The sequence below is a fragment of the Leptodactylus fuscus genome, chromosome 1 (assembly GCF_031893055.1).
Source record: "Leptodactylus fuscus isolate aLepFus1 chromosome 1, aLepFus1.hap2, whole genome shotgun sequence".
NCBI classification, from domain to species: Eukaryota; Metazoa; Chordata; class Amphibia; order Anura; family Leptodactylidae; genus Leptodactylus; species Leptodactylus fuscus.
This window is the reverse complement of record NC_134265.1, coordinates 76,236,196-76,261,619: the sequence shown is the minus strand read 5'-3', so window position 1 is coordinate 76,261,619 and position 25,424 is coordinate 76,236,196. Positions and strand designations below refer to the sequence as shown.

The 25,424-nt window shown below is 43.0% G+C and overlaps 1 protein-coding gene across 1 annotated transcript in view; it reads right to left on the bottom strand.

Annotated features, from left to right (window-relative positions):
- Positions 1-977: 977 nt before the first annotated feature.
- LVRN (laeverin) overlaps positions 978-25,424 on the bottom strand; it is a 97,421-nt gene continuing 72,974 nt past the window's right edge. The window contains exons 11-20 of the mRNA XM_075272243.1: positions 16,152-16,228; positions 15,208-15,344; positions 10,710-10,765; positions 8,821-8,968; positions 7,081-7,175; positions 5,615-5,725; positions 4,734-4,907; positions 4,512-4,643; positions 3,708-3,792; positions 978-1,281 (exon numbers count right to left, since the gene is read on the bottom strand). Of these exons, the coding sequence (XP_075128344.1) occupies positions 1,123-1,281; positions 3,708-3,792; positions 4,512-4,643; positions 4,734-4,907; positions 5,615-5,725; positions 7,081-7,175; positions 8,821-8,968; positions 10,710-10,765; positions 15,208-15,344; positions 16,152-16,228 (1,174 nt within the window). The 3' untranslated portion in view covers positions 978-1,122. The remainder of the gene's footprint in view (positions 1,282-3,707; positions 3,793-4,511; positions 4,644-4,733; positions 4,908-5,614; positions 5,726-7,080; positions 7,176-8,820; positions 8,969-10,709; positions 10,766-15,207; positions 15,345-16,151; positions 16,229-25,424) is intronic.

Genomic DNA, 25,424 nt, shown 5'->3' with positions numbered 1-25,424 from the left:
GTACGGTAAACTCATCCTGGTGCTCCTCGAACCACGCACGTACACTGCGAGCTTTATGACACGACACATTGTCCTACTGGTAGATGCCATCATCCTGAGGGAAAACAATTTGCATGTAGGGATGAACATGGTCCGCAAGGATAGATGCATACTTGTGTTGATCCATCATGCCTTCCACAATGATGAGTGCACCCAGATGGCTGATGACACGTGCCTTCTGCGATTGGTTATTTAACGTTGACGTCAAAAGTAGGCGGTGGTCACATTAATATGACTGGATTGTGTAGATGGATTATATAGATAATGTCCCCGCACTCTCTGGGTAGATGATAGTGTGCCCATGCAGGACGTATCACAGTCACTCCAATAGTAGAAAAAAATCACAGCCCTCCTTTATAAATGCCATAGAAATATAGTAGTTTTATTTCTCTACAGCACCAAATAATCCAGAGATCAGGAAGACAAGATATTCAATGTAGACGTTTCGATATATCCCACCTTCATTAGTAAATATCAAAGTAATAGAACTGAGGTGCTTCAGGCAGAATGAATGAGTGAAGCACCTCAATCCTACAGCCACGTTCCATATTACTTTGAGTGCTGTGATATTTTCTACTATAATAGGCCCAGGAGAGGTGTAATAATATAACCTGTTATACACACTTTCACCTCCCCTCTTCTGAGCCGTCTCATGGCATCCGTCACTCTCCCTGGGTCCTCTTTCAGCCCCCTGGGTGAAGTCTTGTGCTCTAGGGTCATCGCTGAGACCTGTGGTTTGATATGTTTATTGGGCACATTCCAAAAAGGGCTTTGCCGACACATTAACTGTCCACATCACTAAAAAGTTCTTCGTTATTATGGTCCATTGAGGGACTTGAACGCCGAAGAGCCTGGAGCTTGTGCGATCCTACCATTACATGATACATATTGCTTTTGATTTGAATAAAACAGACTCGGTAAGTTGTAAATCAGCACAAGTTTAATCACATCCTCACATGTAAAAAAATAGATATCAAGAGGTTTGCTTTCTAAGCAAAAAATAATTGGAACTTTTATATATAAGAGAATAATCTTTAGAAAATAGCTACAAAATCTCAAAAGCTGCATTATAAATGATAGATATCAGAAATCAGAATCCAGTGTATTCCTCTGTAACCAGTCAGTAATTCTGGTGTTCACAATGTTTATCCACTCTAAGCGCGATTTCTTTTTAGCTTGCAGCCATTCAAGTTCATTGTCTCTACTGCTTTCATCCATAGTAGTTGTGATAAATAGCTCCAACTGAAACACAAAAACAAGGAGAAACTAAATATATTCAGCAAATTATGCAAAACTGTACTCCTTAAACTTCAGACACACCTCACATCCCCACCTCTCCCATTCCAATAATGTCCAGTCCCCCAATTGGTCTGTATTCCTGGCTGTATGACATCCCAACACAGGGACATTTAACCATTGCTGTCACCACAGCGATTGGCTGCCATGATTACGTGTCCCTCTGTTTGGATGTCATTGGTGAAGCAGGAAGCAGAGACCAGGTAGCATTGGGAGAAGAGTTGTGGGTACATCCACAAAAAATAAAAAAAAATGTCGGGATTGCATCTGTATGTCATCTATAATCACTCATCTGCAAAAAGACTTGTATGATCCCATATACCTGTATGGGCGAGTTAGTGCCACAAATATGGATGGGATTGTTTGTATGGATGGATTGTTTTTATGGTGTGAGCACTGATCTGTAAAAACCATGGACATGTGTATGGGGCCATAGAAATGAATAGGTCTATATACTATCTGTAATTACAGATCCATAATTGTGAATAATATATGGAAAGCAACTACAGTCATGTACATGGGACCTAAAAGACATACTCACGTATAGCAGATTCATTTTGCAACTATCCCATTCATACAAAAAGAGCTTGCAGAAGTCAATGCTCAAACTGCAGGAACAACCCCATTTAGTTTTATTGAATGCATTTTTAGTTGGTATAATACATTAAAATGCATTAAAACTCTTCTTTCTGCCTCCCTGCAGCCACTCTGATTCTTGGTCACATGGCTGATTCCATTCTACTGAATGGAGCTGTGGCCCAAGTCTCTAGGGAGTCAGTGATGTTACAGAGCAGGAGGGCTGCAGGGGAGACAGAGGAATGGGAGTTATAGCCTTCCCTGCAGCCCTACACAAAAGTACTGAATGAGGCTCAAGGGGAGGGGGATGTATATTACTAATAAAGCCTAACCAATGCAGAGAATTCATTGGTAAGCTTTATTGCTCCCTGGATAACACCTTTAAAAGGATCCTATCATAGAAACCCTTTTTTTGGCCACTTGCACAGTATTGTAAGCGGCCATTTTCTCATGGCCTGTGGGCATGCACAGTCTGCTCTGCCCAAGGCCCGAGGCCTAGAAGTTGGAAACCTGTAGCGGAAGAAGAGGATGAAGAAGACACTGCTGATGAAGATGGAGGTAGCGCTGGAGAGAGTTCTCTCACAGCATTGGGGACGCCCCCAGTGCTGTTTGAGCGCTGGGGCCTGCCCCCCCAGTGCTGCGAGAGAACTCATTTGCATACCGGGATTCCTACAGAACGGCAGCGCGGAGAAGATAACGAAAGGTAGGAGAAGAATAGCCTTTATTAAGGCTATTCCGATGTGTTACTCATAAAAAAAGGGACATATCATTGTGGTGTGAAGTCAAGATAATCTGTACACCCACCTTTGACAATAAGTGAGCATGATAACATTATGAGAGGGTCATACTATGACTTTCATCTTGTGTCTATTTTAGTACCCGGTATATTGCCCCAAAATGTTAGCTAATTCATTGTGATATCACAAACCACTTGCATGCTAAGCATGAGATGGATGTCGTGAGCTGCATGAATTCTCCATAATCCCTCTTAGGCTAAGGCCTCACGTTACAGAAACGCAGCTATTTTTTGTTGCAGATTTTGTTGCAGTTTTTAAAGCCAAAGCCAAGAGTGGCTACAAATGAATGGGATATATAGAGGAAGTTCTTTTACTTCTACCTTCTGCTCAATCCACTCCCAGGTTTAGCTCAAAAAACCGCAACAAAATCTGCAACAAAAAAGCTGTGTTTCTGCAACATGCGGCTTTAGCCTTAGCCTTACACCTTCAGACCTTGCTAAGGCTATCTATCTTTGGCAGGAGGACTACGTGTCCACACATGTTACAATGTATATTGATATTAGGACTAGATAGCATGATTGTTAAAAATGGTTTTCCACAATAAATATTTATGGCATATACTACAATGGGGGGGACAGCTAGTGGGGGACAGAGGCGGCAGCCTGGACACACTGGCTCTCTGGATCAACCCTGAGGCTGCCACAAACACAAGCAGCACCTTCAACTATATAGGCCTCTGGCTTACCTAGTGGCTAAACCCTTGGGTATGCCTCTAACTACAATGCTACAATATTTTAACAGTCATATTATTTCTCCCAGACTCTCTTTGACATATTATTCCCCAGTTTATCCACCCCACAATCTAAATAGGAGCAATTGTTTATATTAGATTAAATAGGAAAGATCAGAAACTGGAATTGACAATGAGCCTAATATTATAGGTTACAAGATCGGCATATGCAGAAACAGTGTTCCCAGACAAAAATTCATAACAATGCGATAGAATTAAACCCTGAAACAGATAAGACTGTACTAAACTCACAGGTATTGTAAACTCACCTCTTGGAACTGCAGCTCAGAAGTAGCTTTTGATCCCAATTCTGGTAATAACATTTCATAAAAGTGATTGGAATCATTCATGTTTCTAAATAACACAAATATAAATGCAGACATAAATGCATAAATTAATAAATCAGATATATTGAGACATACAGTATACACATGATATTTATAGTAGGAATATACATGGCAAAGAAAATACATGTCTATCAAGTTCAACCTCTTCAACACAAACTGCCTTTTGACACCGCTACTCTAAGGCTATGTTCACATCTACATCTGTCGTTGGGGTTATCTGCGGCACCTGAATAATGGAGAGCCGGACTACTAAAACAGAAGTTAATCATGAAAACCAGCAGACTCCATTGCAGTCAATGGGGATCACTGGTGTCCACCGTTTTCATATTGAAAGCAGCAGAGAGAAAAATTTCTGCTGCGGAGTCTCCAACAGAGACACGGATGTGAACATAGCCTTACTGTGAAGATCACTTTCCTAAACTGAATATTAAACCTACTTTACTCCACACATAAAGGTACTTTCTGCAATTCTTGGAATAACACAACTTTGAATTTCTCTTATTCTATTCAGAAGCCACTTGACTACTGCTCCACCTCTGCGTCTTTATGGTGCAGTTGTATGGCACAGGAACATGGGTAATCAGGATTCTAATGACTGATCAGACTCCAACCTATCGTATTACCAATCTTATCTCAAAGCAAGAGGAATAAACTCTATTAAGTTATATTTCTGAAGGGTAAGCATTTCTTGTAAATTATTGTATGAAGAACACAATAAATACTCACTTATCATTAAGTTGTATCCAGTTCTCCTTCAAAAAATCCCAAGCTATGTGTCTTCCTATGTCATTTTTCATCATATGTAACAGGATATCCAACATATTATGTGATTCACCAGCCATGCTATCTTTCAAGTACCTGTCAATGCATTGTAATAAGTAAACTGAAGTAAATTCAGAGAGCAGAGATTTTTCTTTAGTATAAGAAGAATGGCATGTTGCTGCTTACCGATACAATAGCCAAGGTTCTCTGGTGCAACTCAAACCCTGTTTAAGGAAGGCCAACATCCAATGATCTTCACTTTCAGATTTATTATGATAATTCCAAGCAAACTCCCATTCCTTTTCTCCACCTTCGGCAATGCCATAGCAATAAACTGAACCTTTGATAGATTGAGGTATTCTGCAAAAGAATAAAATACTTCTAACATATTTAAAGGTTTCAGTCATGCCCCCCTTCTCCCTTTCATTTCTTTCTTCCAGACTACACAGATTAACTTCTTGAAGGCTCTCATGATTTTTAAGACCATCCACCAACTTTGTAGCCTGTTTTTAGACTCACTCTGTTTTAGCATTGTCTTTGTGCAGGTGAGAATTGGTGACAGTATACTAGATGAGGTCTGCAGATTTGATTACAGTAAACCGTGTATGGGCTATCTAGAGCTCTATACAGTTGAATCACAATCTCTAGCCTTCTATTGGTATACCTTCATCTATGTAACTAAGCATTTTGCTTGTTCTCCCTCATGCCTGGTCACACTATAACATATGAAATTAAGAAATGCTTTGCTTTTGTCCTCATGCATATGATACCTGTAAAGCAAAACACACAGGTTTCTACAGTGAAACAGACATACCGTATGCATATATACAATGCTCCAATGTATAGAGAGCTACAACACTTTAGAGTAATGCTTCAAGGACCGAAAATCTCCACAAACAAGGGAATCCATCTGGAATATCTCTGCATGTTTCTGTACAAAATGAGATATCTGGAGATATAGTAAAGGGTCTATGTACTTTTATCGCTCTGTACAAAACAAAGCCCTAATACAGTATATGAGACCTAACCCAGGATTGTATAACATGTGTCCATAGTATGTAACTTACTCATTAGTGGAAGTATTAGCCATCCACTTTGTATAGAGTTCACTTGCCAGGTTAAGACAATCTTTCATTCCAAGAAAACAGGCGGTCTTAAAAATGTCATCTATTGCTGTACTTAAAAAAATAAAAATAAGACAGTGTTGATAAAAACATAACATCATTATTATTTCAATAGCAGAACATATGCTTATGGAATACACTCTGTGTAAGCAAAAATGTTATATTTTAAATAGGTTTGGGGATGTGGGGAAAAAAATCCTACTCACCTTCCCCCAATGCTGCGGTGCCTGCCAGTGTGGCCTGGTTCTGCCGGTGCATTGTTTTCCCCACCACACATGACCGCTGAGGCCAATCAACAGCCTCAGTGAAGGGTACATGGGTACCTGTGATGTTCCAGGGTCTCGGGGTCTCTTCCTGAGGCTGCTGATTGGCCTCAGTGGCCTTTTTAAAAATACTTATTTTGCCCAGATAACCTTTTAGATGGTGCCCATGGTGAGCTGTAGTTTTCCAGAGTTGTGAAACCCTACGCCATGTTTATTACTGAAGTACACCAGTTTTCTGGAGGAAAAAGTCACTAACCTCTGTCAGAACAAGCGATTTTACACTGCCTTCTCTACTTTCCAATAACAGGACATGGTAGGGTCATGTCATGGGTAGGCCCGGCCTATTTTGTCAACATTTACATCTTTCATAAATCATGTCGGAAATCTATGTCAGCTATGAGCTAGTGTACGTTTCAGTATCAAGGCATGAACTGCTGGATGAGGCCTGTGTTTTGCCATAATTTACGCGCCTCCTCAGCTGACCCAGGGCATATCAAAACCAGTGTTTTCAACTAACGTGCCTCCTTGTGTTTAGGTAGTCAGGCGACTATGTAGAAAACAAGCACCACAGCACTAAGGGTGCATTCACATGGAGGAAAATGGTGAGGAATTTGGTGTGGAATTTCAGCGCTGAAAAAAAGCCTCCCATTCACTTCAATGGGTTCCTTTTTGCTAGCAGAAAAAGGAACCCATTGAAGTGAATGGGAGGCTTTTTTTTATCAGCGTTGAATCTGACACGGATTCCACACCAAATTCAGTGCCATGTTCCTCTGTGTGAATGCACCCAAAGACTGTAAATTAGTTGTGAGAAGTTCTGTTTAATCAAACATCATTAAAAGAAGCTCCTTCTCACATCCTGTTGTTTTCTGGAAGCTTGCAGTGAGCTTGCAGTTCTCCATTCAGTTAGACAAAGCTCTCCAGGCAATGTACACCGGAAGGACTTACAATAAGGTCCAAAGATCCTTCATCAGTGAAGTAGTATAATGGTTTATAATAGGTTTTGCATTTATGTACAGTAGATTGAAGGTAGCCTGCTCAGGCAAGTATAGCCTACCACTAAAATACAGACTATTGATAAAGATTGCTTCAAGTAAAGAAAGTATATCAATATTACTTATATAACAGGAAGAACTGTGAAGTACTTACTGAACAAAAATATCATCAGCCGTTTCCTCAAAATTTCGCCGAATCATACTTGCATAGTGTTGGAATATTGGGTTCATTCTCTTCAAAATATATTTCTATGAGAAAATACATGCAAGTCAATGCCATTTCTCAGTGCTGTAACGTGTAGAAAAAGACGGATTCAGATACGGACAGATGGTCCCATGAGCCGGAATTGAAAACCATGGACTGGCTTAGATTTTGACTATAACTTTCACCAGTTTTCTGGCACAAATTGAAGTAAATCTGATGGGCTGAGGTGTCTGCTCCCCACCCACTTTGACTTTTGCTCTGCTCACTTTTTTGGTGAGTGGCTAGCGGGCACAGAAGCAGAAAAGTGAAATCGGGGCTGTGCGTCAAATACTGTATATACTTTGCCATCGGTAGATATTTTAGTAAATTCAATTTATGTATCCAATATTAAATTAAATTATGTATCCAGTATTAAATACTTTTTTTTCCCCATAGTGTAACCATTCTGGGACATCTTGTCTTAGAACTCTACAGTTTTGCTTCTATTTTCCTTACTTATGAAGCGCTAACATATTTCACAGAGATTTACAAATATTGTCATCACTCATTCTCCCAAGTAGGACTAACAAGCTAAATTCCCTATCAGTATGTTGTTCAGCGTGTGGGAGGAATCCGGAATAATCTCTGACTTCGGCACTGCCCATAATGAAAAATTTAATCTGTTTTCCAACAGGATGTGTCCTTGAAGTCTGACAGGGTCACAAATGTTTGGACAGTGTCAGAGTATGTGGAGACACACCCTACTAAAAAAGGTAATTCCAAATATCTGTAATAGGAAATATCAGAAATTGCAGGAACTGGCTGACAACAGAAAGGAGTAGAACTAGCTGTTTAAGTCCTACACATTGCTGAAAGATAGAGCCCAGACACCTAAAGCCTTTACCAAAGCCAGCCACAAAGCCATGGATGCACTTATCTGAAGTTGAGGTCCAAATTATCACCACAGAAACTCGTACAAGAAATAAATGCTCCACAAACTGAGGTCACACCAAAACCACTGATACCTTACAAGGTAGATTAGAATCAGGAAGCTAAATCAGGAGAGTCAACATCCAAGCCAACAGTCAGTCTGAGTCAGGCTGTAAGATAGTGACAGAACCAAAATCACAAGACAAGCGAATATCCAGTAACAAACCAAAGGTTGGTTTTGAGAGGTAATGCCAGGGCCAAATTCAGAAGACAAGCAGATTTCCAGTAACAAGCCAAAGATCTATTCAGAGCAGTTCAGTATACACGATCAGGATAAGAAAGCCACACCAGGTAAAACCAATTAGCAGGCACCTGGCTGAGAAGGAAGAGGGTTTAAATATGTCTCCTCTGCTGCTGATGGGTTTAGCATTACAGAATTCTGGTTAGCGAGACACTCAGAGAAAGCTTCATATGTGGGCATAGCAACCTTAAAAAACAGTAGCAAGCAGTATTGCAGTGAGGAGAATACACACTAAGAATCCTAATCATATCAGTTTATTCATGCATTGCTAGGTAAAACAATGGAGGAGAAAGGCACAATGCAGAGTTCTAAGAAAAAGCGCAACAGAATTTTTTATTTATAGGAAAGACAAGTATATACCATAACAGACATTTCAATGAAGATGTTTTTTTTTTTTTTTTTAAAGATTGCCCTTAATAGCTTTAAACATTACATTGGATAACTGTTGTGATTGATAACATAAAAAATATTGTGTATACCTTTATTAGTGGAAAAGAGCGATATGTGACCAGTGACTTTTTATAGTTATTTAAGTGTTTCAGAACTCTGTACCACACCAGGATTTCCATCTCCTTTTCCAGATATCTTGTTAAATTAAGAGTTGTTTCATATTCCATGTAACCAGCACTAGAAATGAAAAAAACACCAGGTCGGTTAGATATTAATAATAATTTATCTACTAATCTGGATTATTCCTGGTTTTCTGAAAATATTTACATCTGGATACAATTGTTACAATTCCCTACAAGTCACCTGTGACCTAATGCATGAGGCAGCTCAAAATCCCTTTTGCCACATAAGACTATAATATTATACATTACATGTCATAATTTGAGGGCTCTGTTACAGATTTTTCCACTGGGGCCCAGGAGCTTCACATTAGACTACCATGCTTACAAAGTTGTAGACTGTCAACTTCAGCAATGGGGCCATCTATTGTAAAACCAGATCCCTGCATTATTATAATGTACATATTGGCTCTGCCAGCTGCATTGCCCATGTATATTATACAAGAACAGATCACAACACTTGATGGCATCACAATAAAATTCTTACTTTATGTATATGAAATATTTATGCTAGGTTCACACCTGCATTGGGGCTTTCCATTCTTTGGGTCCACTTGGGAATAAGAAAAATGGAAACCCAATCCACTTAAGTGGTTACCCATGGAATCCTGTGGACCCCATAGACTATCATGGGGTCCGCTGGGTTTTGGCCTGAAGAATACGGAGAGAAAAGTCCTGCTTTTCAAGCGGAATGGGGGATGGAATTCACAAACGGTGATCAAGCGCAGGTGTGAACCCAGACTTAGTGTATATTTAATGCTACTACTTCCTTACAGGGGTTTTTAAGCCTTTACACAGAATAAAAAATAAGTGGATGCCTATCTCTAGGCTCCTCAGCTCTATACAATTTGTAGTGATTGTACCTGGTACTGCAGTCTCCCCTAATAAGAGTACGGTAAGTATTTAGAGGTATTCTGTCCAGCAATAGTAGATCAGCAGGGGTCAGACACGCAGAACTCTCATGCATCAGGGGCTTGAAATGAACCAGCACTCCATGATGTCACATTTATTGTCCACATGGCCTGTTTGCGGTTCACTTAAATTGAAAGAAATCTGCAATACCAAGCACAGCCACTACCCAATATACAACACAGTGCTTGGTTTTCAGCTTGGTGTCTCCATTAAGCTGATTGGTAGACGTCCCAAATTTTATAAGGCCAGAAAATCTTTTTAACTCTAATGCCAGGCATTGTTTCTGCTGACTGTATGGAGCTGTACACAATGTAGAGGCACTAGCACTCACTAATGCAATAACAGTTCCTTTCAGTATCATAGGTATATACATATATTATATACTATAACTACCAGTGACCATAGTCCTTATGTCTATCAACAGGCATTTACATTGTGGTTACTGATACCAGGTTGACAGCTGGAGAGAAGAAGATATCAGGACATGCAAAAACGTGGGAGGAAAATGCATAGTATTGCAAGTGTTGTTAATTATCCTAAGCAACCTCACACCCATAACATGAAATTGGTCATATACTAGTAAATTAAATAAAAAAAAGAGAAAGAGTTGTTCAATTCTGCAAATTGTAATTACTTTAATAGGCATTTTGATGCAGTATGGTTAGGATGGAAGTTTTCTTGGGGTACCAAGGGAGTGTGTAGATCGATTAAGGGTCAGGTAAGGAGTAGGATATTGTAAGATCTACCATATGGAGCAATGTCCTTTAGTCCCCTCTTATTCCTTGGCAGTGGAGTAAAGGCTTTTATGCTATATTGTGGTTGCTTTCTGAAAGTGGTTTTAATCTACTTATTAAAAGTATTCAACAGTCAGCAATTTTCATACTTACTTTGCCAATGTAAATGCATCATCCATGATCTGCACCCTGTTAACAACTGGCAGAGGCTGTACATAAATGAAACAAAATATAAGTGGAAGCAGAAGAACACATTAGTATGTTAATATTCATGATTTATAGTCTTCATAATACAAGGACAAAATATGATAAAAGGTTAAAAAAAGGCTTTAAAGACCATGCCCAAGTTCACTGCAAATGTCATGATAAAAAATAGCCTAGTGTTCTGTGCAGAGGTGTAGCTAGGGGGTTGAGCAAAGGTTGAGGGGCCAACATGTCCAAGTGATATACCAATATTATCGCAATATGGTGCCTATACATTGGTTGTACCCAGTGCTCTGCAGGCCATTTAGGTGAATACAGTGCAGTAACAGCTAGTGACTTACAAGTGACGTCTCTCACTAAACATTCCCATTTACCCATCTCTTTCATCTGGACAGCCATGACCACTTCTTCCAGTCTTTGTAAAGTTTGGAGCACAGACATCTTTCCACATTGTCCTTACTTGCACACCTATCCTGCTGCTACTTCAATTATAAAATATATAATATAAACCCCCCCAATAATGAAAAATATCCCAAAGTGCATCTTTAAATTAATAACTTCCCTGTGTACACTCTTTAAATAAGGCCTTTATTAATATTGCCCCAGATATTTCCTAATTAAAGGTATAAAACAAATGATGTTCTCCCTGTGTTTGCGTGTGTATCCTCCCACACTCCAAAGACATACTGATAGGAAAAAAAATATTAGTGGGGTTCCAATACCTGGATCAGCTATGTGAATGAACTGCGGTACCTGTGTAAGCATAGTGACCCCTTTTCTCTTTACATAGCGTCGTTCATAGCAGTCACATAATGTAACTACTACCTGGTCCTATACACATCTGTGACAATAATGTAATTATATCGCATGGTCACTATAAACAGAGAGCGTGTGATATAAATAGGTGCCATAGTCCCTTCATACAGCTAATCAGTGGGTGATTCACTGATTTCATATTAAAACCAAGGTGGACCTTCTGTGAGAAGCGCTACGGGAAAAACCACCAGCACTTTTTTCTGCGAACACGCTACATAGGGTCTTAGTCTTAATAACACCCAAGTGCCACTTTAATTAAATTAATTGTCCCCTCATATTATGCCCCTGATTCCCCCTGACATAAATACTGCACCCCTAATGATCCCTTATATAAATGACCACCCCCTTATTACATAATGCCTCCTAATATAAATTATGCCCACTAAGGGCCCCTTATATAAATAACCTTCCCCTTGTATTCATAATGACCCCTAATAACTTTTATATAAATGACACCCCCCCCCCCATCGCTCCTTAATTCCCCATTCTACTATACTATAAAATTACCTAAAACTGTGCTAAAAAAAACGTGCAGGAGGCTCAATGTTTGGCCAAGAAGCAGACATCCCCTGTCTGTGGTCTTTGTGTCTTGTAAATTGTAGGCCTGAAAAGGCTTGCGGTTTACATGCCAGTTAAGTTGCGGATACATTTTAATGAGATCAGTGTCTGCAGACACCAATCTAGTTAAAAGTAAAGGATGTATTAATGGCGGCCCCCTGGGTGGCCCCCACAGAGTCAGTGGGCCCAGGTCAGTTGCCCACTCTGCCCCAAACCCCCAACTCCCCCCTTGCTAGCTATGCCACTGAGTTCTGTGTCTACAGCTGCTATATAGACTAATGCTTCTCCATTACAGCAAACACCATAACAAACCATGTAGTTTGGTCACACTCCTTTCTATTTCTTTTCAACTTCTGCTTCTTCCTAATATATATATATATATATATATATATATATATATATATATATATATTTGGTATATTAGCCAGGTGTATAAATAGAATGATAAATGACATGACTTACAGTGTCATCATGAACAAAATACTAAATGTCATACATCATTTGGTTGCCGCTGTACCCCAGAATAATTTGAAGTTTGTCTCTTTTTAATCTGTCCACCCCTTCTATACATAGGACATGTAGTGTTCTCTACATGGTGACCTGTTCATTATCAGCCTCACTCCCTCCATACCATTGTGCCTTCTTAGCCACACCGCTGGTACAGCCAAGACTAATGGAATACACACAATAGAGAATAAGTACCTACCTTGTCCTATGTATTCAATCTCACTGTCTCTAGGGTAACTTGTGCAACTGCAGCCCCCTCACTCTTCCTTTTACTTTGTGTTATTTGTGGGGCATTTTGTATTAATAATATGAGGAGGTCATGTACATGATGGATTTATATCGTACTATTAACATGAAGCACTTGGAGTTAATACTTTAGAAATGTGCCTCATATTAAAGGGGTTGTGCAGCCATAGCAAGTTACCCTCTATCCATAGGGGTACATTATTAATACTGAGAGCACTTTTATTAATAGGGCACACTCAGTAATCATTATTATTATAATGCACTCTTTGTCCAGTACAAAATTGGATATTGGACAGCCTTAGTATTAGTGGTTGCATCAAGAAGACAATGTTAGGGATGGAGGTGATGAAGGAAAAGTGAGGAACTTTAGTTGTTTGCATGGTAAAGCTGCAGTGTTGGAAGAGCACAAATGGTGGTCTGGGTCTTATGGAGAAGATAGGGAAAGAGAGCAATCACAATCAGAGCAGATGACACCTATGAGTCACTAGATGCAATAGGTATGTGTAACATGTCTGCCTGTTCAGGTCACTTCACCACCCACCCTATGCTCGTATGCGGCGGTGCAGGAGACGTGTGCAGTTTAATTCCTTGCTTAGAGTTTTTGGTGCACTGTGTGAACACGGCTCTAGTTCTTTAATTGAATCTGCACCACACCTGTCTCCTGCCTTTGTCTGCCTCTGTCCATGAAGTAGTTAAATTTGGTCTTGCCCTGTGATTGACAGCCTGCCTTCCTGTCAAGTCTAGGGTGGGTTCATCTTCTCCTATTTAGCCTTGGCTCAAATTCACACTGGTGCGTGTTATTGCCTCGTGCTTGCTGGTTTTCTCTTGCTGTTATTTTACTTGTATTCTTAATCCTTGACCATTGGCTTTTCCTGTTGACTATTCTTTTGGACTCCGATATGGCACTGTATTGCTCGACTGTTACCGAACCCTGGCTAGCTGACCTCCCTTTGTTGTTGTTTGTCTTGTCTGCGCTTTGTGTCTCACATATATAGGAAGGGATCGTCTCCAAGTTGCCACCTATTACATAGGATAGGGCCTGGCAAAAGGAAGGGACAGTTGGGGGTTTCATCTTAGGGCTCACTGTCTCTTGTGCCCCTTCCTCCAGGGTTCTCCAGCAGCTACTGGGGAATTGTCATCTAAGCAACTCTCTAACAGTATGCATGATTTTCTGTCTTTCATGTTTGAATGTGATCAGTACTGTTTTTGGCATGGGAAGATAGGCAGGCAAGTCATTAAGTATTGGGCCCCAGATCCTATATGACCCTAGCAACGCTCCTTGAAGACAGACCATTAGCAGTCTGAATTACCAATAGAATACTTTATTTCTGTTTTATTGACAGTACATGATGGTACATTTCTAGTACTAGAAAAATTATTATTAATATTGGTAATAATATAGTGCTCAACCACTTTCTTCTTCTAGAGCAGTCAGGCCCAATCCTGAGTGCATGGTTCCTCTCACCAACTAGGAAGTTGATCAAAAGAATCATAAAATTTTACAGTCCAGCACTTTATATGTTAAAAACTTTTGTTTTAATTGAAAACCATTAAAAAAATAATTAAAAACATAACAGCAGATTCGATACATAATGGAGGCACTGCCATGCCATGTGTTTTAGACAGGAGCTGTCCTTTATCAACTATCACAAAGGACAGTTACTGTCTCAAACATGTAGCATCACCATGCTTTCGTTACTTGTTGAAGCTGCTGTTATAAATTTTTAATGGTTTTTTAAAGTTTTTAACAAAGGAAGCTCTAGCCCATATATTTTTATGATCCATTTCTAGTACTTGGCTCCAAGATGAAAAGTGATGTGAATTACAGTACTAAGAAACACCGTACGCTAGGTTCACACCTGCGTTCACGGTCTCCGTTCTATGGTTTCCGTCTTCTGCATGCCAGAAGACGGAAACCACAGACCGGGTCCGGCCGTGCGCGGCGGTGAGCGTTTTAGGCTCTCCGCCGCGAAACCGGATTTTTTTTATCCGGACACAGAGTACTGCATGTCCGACTCTGTGTCCGGATTATAAAACCCGGTTTCGCGGCGGAGAGCACAAAACGCTCACCGCCGCTCACGGCCGGACATCTCTCTCACCCATTCAAATGAATGGGTGAGAGAGACTCCTGCAGGTTTCCGTATCCTGCCTCTGTTTTAGGCAGGAAACGGAAACCTCAAGTACGGACACCTGGGCGCAGATGTGAACGAGCCCTTACCTTTTTAGAATCCAGTACCCAAGAACAAACAGAACCTGTACAGAAAATAAAGCAAATAAAAAAGAACCAAGGACAAATATTTTTTTTTCTGCGTATCTTTACCTCGATATCATCTTCAAGCTTCTTTGCAATGCTGTTCCAATTCTTGACATCGTAGTTAGTTTTATAGTAACCAGTGACATTAATATTTAATATAATCCATTCATCATCTCGTGTAGTCTTCATTTCTGGGACAATTTCTAAGAATAAATAGGAAAACTACATTTTGAATGTTAATTTGCCAAATAAAAAAAAGTGATTATATCTAAGTCCATATGGTAGAGATAAGAAAGAAATACAAGTTGTTCTGCAAACAAGCTCATTGATTGAAATGTAAGAATATTATAGACCAAAATTAAAATATATTTTTTAAAAAATGGTGTTTTTATTGTGCAGAAGTAGAAAAACATTTTTTAAAAAAAAATTACAGAAATTATACCAGCTGTTAGAATAAAATTTTCATGTAATTTATAGCACATGGTGAACAGTGTAAAAACTAACTCCCCACCTTAAAATATTGAAGAATTGGTGTATTTTTTAATTTATCTCCCACATCAAGTTTATAAAACTTACATAATATTTTTTTATGTAGCCCAAAATGTTATTATTTAAAAATATAAATCCTTCAGTAAAAATCAAGCTCGTATTCTGCTACAATGACAGAAGAGTTTGAAAAGTTTTGGCTTTTGAAATGTGGATATGAAAAAAACTAAACAAAATGGTATACATTAAAACTATAAAGCTGACCAAATTGAGATTGGATTAGAGGAATGTGTTGTATGACAATCCACAAATCAGATTTATATCAGAATCCATTGGATTCAAACTGGAAAAAATAGGCAACACTGCAAATTTATTTAGTGACGCTTCAGTTCATATTCATGGATTTTTAACTACGGTAAGCAGGTTTCTGTCTTTTTTAACAGGGGAAAAACCCCTTAATTTTTGCAGTCACAAAGCCCACTGAGAAAAAAATCATGCCATAGAAAGTAAGAATAGTTACTTACTTGTCTTAGTGTCTAGCCATATTGATGGCTGTTGAACTCCATTTTTCATCCAAGAAATTGGAATAATCCACGTATGACTATAGAAAAGAGATATAGGATTGAACTATGCTTTGATTTATGGGAAATATATGACACTCACTTACATTAATAATACAGTTCTGCAGGATAAATGTGCTTCTGAACTGAATGGGTCACCTAGATGCCAATTATAAGGGTTTTGTTGATACTGGGAATATCTCTAGGCCTCTGGCATTTGATACTGTATTGTCTATTGATACTGACATCTGCTCTCCACCAGACTTCTGAAGGTGTCCTGTGGTATATGGCAGATAGATGTTAGCAGCAGATCCTATAAGTTATATAAACTATAAGCTAGGGACTTGAGTCTTGAGTGTCTACAACCCTGTTGTCATTTGGACCATATTTGGTAGGTACTAACGACTGAATACAAGGAACACCAGTCAAGAACCTTCAAGGACTGACTGTTCAATAAACAAGTGCTATTATAACAAGATCATCAATGCTATTTAAAACACCGGTGTTATCCATTGTCTAATATTGATGACCTATTCTGATCTTGGTTATGAGTATAAGATCGGAGCATGGCTCCTGGTAATGTGTAACATCAGTTTTAGGTTGCAGCGCTGCCCCTCTACATTTTGTACAGTGAGTAAGCAGCTCACCCCCTGGCGTGTAAACATTACTGGAATCCATGCGGTCCCAAAACAGCTGATCTGCAGGTGTCTGACACCCAGAACCCTCATACAATTAACATTGATGAGCTATCCTAAGGAGAGGCCATCTATATTAGAAAGTGAATATCCTCTTTAATGGTATACCGGTAACTAGTTTTAGAATTTATTTTGACTCTCTTATGTACTTTTCTTTATACTATTTTCTGCACATACCTATAGAGATAGTTTGCCCAGGTAGCTGCTTAGAGCTTTAAGCAGCAGTTCTGGGATTTGCAGCCGCTTTGACCTAAGAATACTAAGCCTGAAAATAACCTATTGTCTCCTATGGAGAATACTATGGAGAATCTTTTCAAATCAAGTATCCCTATGTGAAAAAAATTCCAACCAAGTATCATATGACAGATCCTACTGCCGATCTCAAAAAGGGAAGAAAAAACTGGCATGCATAGCTTGCTAAGTAATTGCTATTGCTTATGAGGGTACCTGTGGTAGGCACACTAAAAGTTCTGAGGGTCCTTTAACTTTTGCTCATCAGAAGCTATCTTTCTATTCAGAGACCCTCCCCCACAACTTTGACACAACATCCCCTGACATCTGATTCTGCATGGCAGCTACTGTGTTTCAGTATTTGAATATGGTATGTAGTTTGAGTGGCACCAGACCCGCATAAGCTTCAGGATCTGGGCACTTGATAAATTAGTAATATCTGTAATTTCTAGAGCACCGGTTTTCAGCCATGGCGCATACCCCCTGAGACTACATAGACTACATATCCCCTAGAGTACATGTATCAATGGTTGACAACCATTGCCATAAGTGACAGTTCAGATCCATCATATCTGAAACAAGAGATGGTGTCCAATCACAAGAGAGACAATTGAAGGAGTGAGACATGATGAGATATACTCAGCACTAGAGATGAGCGAACACTAAAATGTTCGAGGTTCGAAATTCGATTCGAACAGCCGCTCAATGTTCGTGTGTTCGAACGGGTTTCGAACCCCATTATAGTCTATGGGGAACAGATACTCGTTAAGGGGGAAACCCAAATCCGTGTCTGGAGGGTCACCAAGTCCACTATGACACCCCAGGAAATGATGCCAACACCTCTGGAATGACACTGGGACAGCAGGGGAAGCATGTCTGGGGGCATCTAACACACCAAAGACCCTCTATTACCCCAACATCACAGCCTAACAACTACACACTTTACACACTCAATACCACCTCTCTGACAGTAGGAAAACACCTTGAAACATGTGTATTTGGCACTTGCAGTGAGGAGAGCTTGTCACCAGCAGTGAATTTGGCCCTTGTAGTAAGTTGAGGTTGGCACCAACATTTGTTTTGAAAATCAGGGTGGATTGAGCCTCTAACCAGCAGAGTTTGGGCAAATTCATGGTGGAGGGAGCCTCTAAACACCCCAGTTTGGGCAAATTCATGGTGGAGGGAGCCTCTAAAACCCCCAGTTTGGACCAATTCATGGTGGAGGGAGCCTCTAACCAGCCCAGTTTGGGCAAATTCATGGTGGAGGGAGCCTCTAAAAAACCCAGTTTGGACCAATTCATGGTGGAGGGAGCCTCTAACCAGCCCAGTTTGGGCAAATTCATGGTGGAGGGAGCCTCTAAACAGCCCAGTTTGGGCAAATTCATGGTGGAGGGAGCCTCTAAACAGCCCAGTTTGGACCAATTCATGGTGGAGGGAGCCTCTAAAAAACCCAGTTTGGACCAATTCATGGTGGAGGGAGCCTCTAAACAGCCCAGTTTGGGCAAATTCATGGTGGAGGGAGCCTCTAACCAGCCCAGTTTGGACCAATTAATGGTGGAGGGAGCCTCTAAACAGCCAAGTTTTGGGAAATTCATGGTGGAGGGAGCCTCTAACCAGCCCAGTTTGGACCAATTCATGGTGGAGGGAGCCTCTAACCAGCCCAGTTTGGGCAAATTCATGGTGGAGGGAGCCTCTAAACAGCCCAGTTTGGACCAATTAATGGTGGAGGGAGCCTCTAACCAGCCCAGTTTGGACCAATTCATGGTGGAGGGAGCCTCTAACCAGCCCAGTTTGGGCAAATTCATGGTGGAGGGAGCCTCTAAAAAACCCAGTTTGGACCAATTCATGGTGGAGGGAGCCTCTAACCAGCCCAGTTTGGGCAAATTCATGGTGGAGGGAGCCTCTAAACAGCCCAGTTTGGGCAAATTCATGGTGGAGGGAGCCTCTAAACAGCCCAGTTTGGACCAATTCATGGTGGAGGGAGCCTCTAAAAAACCCAGTTTGGACCAATTCATGGTGGAGGGAGCCTCTAAACAGCCCAGTTTGGGCAAATTCATGGTGGAGGGAGCCTCTAACCAGCCCAGTTTGGACCAATTAATGGTGGAGGGAGCCTCTAAACAGCCAAGTTTTGGGAAATTCATGGTGGAGGGAGCCCCTAAAAACCCCAGTTTGGACCAATTCATGGTGGAGGGAGCCTCTAACCAGCCCAGTTTGGGCAAATTCATGGTGGAGGGAGCCTCTAACCAGCCCAGTTTGGACCAATTCATGGTGGAGGGAGCCTCTAACCAGCCCAGTTTGGGCAAATTCATGGTGGAGGGAGCCTCTAAAAAACCCAGTTTGGACCAATTCATGGTGGAGGGAGCCTCTAACCAGCCCAGTTTGGGCAAATTCATGGTGGAGGGAGCCTCTAAACAGCCCAGTTTGGGCAAATTCATGGTGGAGGGAGCCTCTAAACAGCCCAGTTTGGACCAATTCATGGTGGAGGGAGCCTCTAAACAGCCCAGTTTGGACCAATTAATGGTGGAGGGAGCCTCTAAACAGCCAAGTTTTGGGAAATTCATGGTGGAGGGAGCCTCTAAACAGCCCAGTTTGGGCAAATTCATGGTGGAGGGAGCCTCTAACCAGCCCAGTTTGGACCAATTAATGGTGGAGGGAGCCTCTAAACAGCCAAGTTTTGGGAAATTCATGGTGGAGGGAGCCTCTAACCAGCCCAGTTTGGACCAATTCATGGTGGAGGGAGCCTCTAAAAAACCCAGTTTGGACCAATTCATGGTGGAGGGAGCCTCTAAACAGCCCAGTTTGGGCAAATTCATGGTGGAGGGAGCCTCTAACCAGCCCAGTTTGGACCAATTAATGGTGGAGGGAGCCTCTAAACAGCCAAGTTTTGGGAAATTCATGGTGGAGGGAGCCTCTAACCAGCCCAGTTTGGACCAATTCATGGTGGAGGGAGCCTCTAAAAAACCCAGTTTGGACCAATTCATGGTGGAGGGAGCCTCTAAACAGCCCAGTTTGGGCAAATTCATGGTGGAGGGAGCCTCTAACCAGCCCAGTTTGGACCAATTAATGGTGGAGGGAGCCTCTAAACAGCCAAGTTTTGGGAAATTCATGGTGGAGGGAGCCCCTAAAAACCCCAGTTTGGACCAATTCATGGTGGAGGGAGCCTCTAAACAGCCCAGTTTGGGCAAATTCATGGTGGAGGGAGCCTCTAACCAGCCCAGTTTGGACCAATTAATGGTGGAGGGAGCCTCTAAACAGCCAAGTTTTGGGAAATTCATGGTGGAGGGAGCCTCTAACCAGCCCAGTTTGGACCAATTCATGGTGGAGGGAGCCTCTAACCAGCCCAGTTTGGGCAAATTCATGGTGGAGGGAGCCTCTAACCAGCCCAGTTTGGACCAATTAATGGTGGAGGGAGCCTCTAAACAGCCAAGTTTTGGGAAATTCATGGTGGAGGGAGCCTCTAACCAGCCCAGTTTGGACCAATTCATGGTGGAGGGAGCCTCTAACCAGCCCAGTTTGGGCAAATTCATGGTGGAGGGAGCCTCTAAAAAACCCAGTTTGGACCAATTCATGGTGGAGGGAGCCTCTAACCAGCCCAGTTTGGACCAATTAATGGTGGAGGGAGCCTCTAAACAGCCAAGTTTGGACCAATTCATGGTGGAGGGAGCCTCTAAAAAACCCAGTTTGGACCAATTCATGGTGGAGGGAGCCTCTAACCAGCCCAGTTTGGGCAAATTCATGGTGGAGGGAGCCTCTAAACAGCCCAGTTTGGGCAAATTCATGGTGGAGGGAGCCTCTAACCAGCCCAGTTTGGACCAATTAATGGTGGAGGGAGCCTCTAAACAGCCAAGTTTTGGGAAATTCATGGTGGAGGGAGCCTCTAACCAGCCCAGTTTGGACCAATTCATGGTGGAGGGAGCCTCTAACCAGCCCAGTTTGGGCAAATTCATGGTGGAGGGAGCCTCTAAAAAACCCAGTTTGGACCAATTCATGGTGGAGGGAGCCTCTAACCAGCCCAGTTTGGACCAATTAATGGTGGAGGGAGCCTCTAAACAGCCAAGTTTGGACCAATTCATGGTGGAGGGAGCCTCTAAAAAACCCAGTTTGGACCAATTCATGGTGGAGGGAGCCTCTAACCAGCCCAGTTTGGGCAAATTCATGGTGGAGGGAGCCTCTAAACAGCCCAGTTTGGGCAAATTCATGGTGGAGGGAGCCTCTAACCAGCCCAGTTTGGACCAATTAATGGTGGAGGGAGCCTCTAAACAGCCAAGTTTTGGGAAATTCATGGTGGAGGGAGCCCCTAAAAACCCCAGTTTGGACCAATTCATGGTGGAGGGAGCCTCTAAACAGCCCAGTTTGGGCAAATTCATGGTGGAGGGAGCCTCTAACCAGCCCAGTTTGGACCAATTAATGGTGGAGGGAGCCTCTAAACAGCCAAGTTTTGGGAAATTCATGGTGGAGGGAGCCTCTAACCAGCCCAGTTTGGACCAATTCATGGTGGAGGGAGCCTCTAACCAGCCCAGTTTGGGCAAATTCATGGTGGAGGGAGCCTCTAAAAAACCCAGTTTGGACCAATTCATGGTGGAGGGAGCCTCTAACCAGCCCAGTTTGGGCAAATTCATGGTGGAGGGAGCCTCTAAATAGCCCAGTTTGGGCAAATTCATGGTGGAGGGAGCCTCTAAACAGTCCAGTTTGGACCAATTCATGGTGGAGGGAGCCTCTAAACAGCCCAGTTTGGACCAATTAATGGTGGAGGGAGCCTCTAAACAGCCAAGTTTTGGGAAATTCATGGTGGAGGGAGCCTCTAACCAGCCCAGTTTGGACCAATTCATGGTGGAGGGAGCCTCTAACCAGCCCAGTTTGGGCAAATTCATGGTGGAGGGAGCCTCTAAAAAACCCAGTTTGGACCAATTCATGGTGGAGGGAGCCTCTAACCAGCCCAGTTTGGACCAATTAATGGTGGAGGGAGCCTCTAAACAGCCAAGTTTGGACCAATTCATGGTGGAGGGAGCCTCTAAAAAACCCAGTTTGGACCAATTCATGGTGGAGGGAGCCTCTAACCAGCCCAGTTTGGGCAAATTCATGGTGGAGGGAGCCTCTAAACAGCCCAGTTTGGGCAAATTCATGGTGGAGGGAGCCTCTAACCAGCCCAGTTTGGACCAATTAATGGTGGAGGGAGCCTCTAAACAGCCAAGTTTTGGGAAATTCATGGTGGAGGGAGCCCCTAAAAACCCCAGTTTGGACCAATTCATGGTGGAGGGAGCCTCTAAACAGCCCAGTTTGGGCAAATTCATGGTGGAGGGAGCCTCTAACCAGCCCAGTTTGGACCAATTAATGGTGGAGGGAGCCTCTAAACAGCCAAGTTTTGGGAAATTCATGGTGGAGGGAGCCTCTAACCAGCCCAGTTTGGACCAATTCATGGTGGAGGGAGCCTCTAACCAGCCCAGTTTGGGCAAATTCATGGTGGAGGGAGCCTCTAAAAAACCCAGTTTGGACCAATTCATGGTGGAGGGAGCCTCTAACCAGCCCAGTTTGGGCAAATTCATGGTGGAGGGAGCCTCTAAATAGCCCAGTTTGGGCAAATTCATGGTGGAGGGAGCCTCTAAACAGTCCAGTTTGGACCAATTCATGGTGGAGGGAGCCTCTAAACAGCCCAGTTTGGACCAATTAATGGTGGAGGGAGCCTCTAAACAGCCAAGTTTTGGGAAATTCATGGTGGAGGGAGCCTCTAAAAACCCCCAGTTTGGACCAATTCATGGTGGAGGGAGCCTCTAAAAACCCCAGTTTGGACCAATTCATGGTGGAGGGAGCCTCTAAAAACCCCAGTTTGGACCAATTCATGGTGGAGGGAGCCGCTAAACAGCCCAGTTTGGACCAATTCATGGTGGAGGGAGCCTCTAAACAGCCAAGTTTTGGGAAATTCATGGTGGAGGGAGCCTCTAACCAGCCCAGTTTGGACCAATTCATGGTGGAGGGAGCCTCTAAAAAACCCAGTTTGGACCAATTCATGGTGGAGGGAGCCTCTAAACAGCCCAGTTTGGGCAAATTCATGGTGGAGGGAGCCTCTAACCAGCCCAGTTTGGACCAATTAATGGTGGAGGGAGCCTCTAAACAGCCAAGTTTTGGGAAATTCATGGTGGAGGGAGCCTCTAACCAGCCCAGTTTGGACCAATTCATGGTGGAGGGAGCCTCTAAAAAACCCAGTTTGGACCAATTCATGGTGGAGGGAGCCTCTAAACAGCCCAGTTTGGGCAAATTCATGGTGGAGGGAGCCTCTAACCAGCCCAGTTTGGACCAATTAATGGTGGAGGGAGCCTCTAAACAGCCAAGTTTTGGGAAATTCATGGTGGAGGGAGCCCCTAAAAACCCCAGTTTGGACCAATTCATGGTGGAGGGAGCCTCTAAACAGCCCAGTTTGGGCAAATTCATGGTGGAGGGAGCCTCTAACCAGCCCAGTTTGGACCAATTAATGGTGGAGGGAGCCTCTAAACAGCTAAGTTTTGGGAAATTCATGGTGGAGGGAGCCTCTAACCAGCCCAGTTTGGACCAATTCATGGTGGAGGGAGCCTCTAACCAGCCCAGTTTGGACCAATTAATGGTGGAGGGAGCCTCTAAACAGCCAAGTTTGGACCAATTCATGGTGGAGGGAGCCTCTAAAAAACCCAGTTTGGACCAATTCATGGTGGAGGGAGCCTCTAACCAGCCCAGTTTGGGCAAATTCATGGTGGAGGGAGCCTCTAAACAGCCCAGTTTGGGCAAATTCATGGTGGAGGGAGCCTCTAACCAGCCCAGTTTGGACCAATTAATGGTGGAGGGAGCCTCTAAACAGCCAAGTTTTGGGAAATTCATGGTGGAGGGAGCCCCTAAAAACCCCAGTTTGGACCAATTCATGGTGGAGGGAGCCTCTAAACAGCCCAGTTTGGGCAAATTCATGGTGGAGGGAGCCTCTAACCAGCCCAGTTTGGACCAATTAATGGTGGAGGGAGCCTCTAAACAGCCAAGTTTTGGGAAATTCATGGTGGAGGGAGCCTCTAACCAGCCCAGTTTGGACCAATTCATGGTGGAGGGAGCCTCTAACCAGCCCAGTTTGGGCAAATTCATGGTGGAGGGAGCCTCTAAAAAACCCAGTTTGGACCAATTCATGGTGGAGGGAGCCTCTAACCAGCCCAGTTTGGGCAAATTCATGGTGGAGGGAGCCTCTAAACAGCCCAGTTTGGGCAAATTCATGGTGGAGGGAGCCTCTAAACAGTCCAGTTTGGACCAATTCATGGTGGAGGGAGCCTCTAAACAGCCCAGTTTGGATCAATTAATGGTGGAGGGAGCCTCTAAACAGCCAAGTTTTGGGAAATTCATGGTGGAGGGAGCCTCTAAACAGCCCAGTTTGGGCAAATTCATGGTGGAGGGAGCCTCTAACCAGCCCAGTTTGGACCAATTAATGGTGGAGGGAGCCTCTAAACAGCCAAGTTTTGGGAAATTCATGGTGGAGGGAGCCCCTAAAACCCCCAGTTTGGACCAATTCATGGTGGAGGGAGCCTCTAAACAGCCCAGTTTGGGCAAATTCATGGTGGAGGGAGCCTCTAACCAGCCCAGTTTGGACCAATTAATGGTGGAGGGAGCCTCTAAACAGCCAAGTTTTGGGAAATTCATGGTGGAGGGAGCCCCTAAAAACCCCAGTTTGGACCAATTCATGGTGGAGGGAGCCTCTAAACAGCCCAGTTTGGGCAAATTCATGGTGGAGGGAGCCTCTAAAAACCCCCAGTTTGGACCAATTCATGGTGGAGGGAGCCTCTAAAAACCCCAGTTTGGACCAATTCATGGTGGAGGGAGCCTCTAAAAACCCCAGTTTGGACCAATTCATGGTGGAGGGAGCCGCTAAACAGCCCAGTTTGGACCAATTCATGGTGGAGGGAGCCTCTAACCAGCAGAGTTGGTGGAAATCAGGGTGGAGGGAGCCTCTAACCAGCAGAGTTGGGGGAAATCAGGGTGGAGGGAGCCTAGTATTAGCAGAATTGTGCAACGCTTATGGTGGATGAGTATGAGGATGCGGAGGAATTGGAGAGGTTGAGTACAGACATGGAGTTTCATGTTGGGGTGCTTTACACAGGTGGGCATAAAAATGACGGCTCTACCGAGTGGTGGTTCATTTTTATCAAAGTGAGCCGGTCGGCACTCTCAGCTGACAGACGGGTGCGCTTGTCAGTGATGATGCCACCGGCTGCACTGAACACCCTCTCAGATAGGACGCTGGCGGCAGGACAGGACAGCACCTCCAAGGCATATAGGGCAAGTTCAAGCCACAGGTCCAACTTCGACA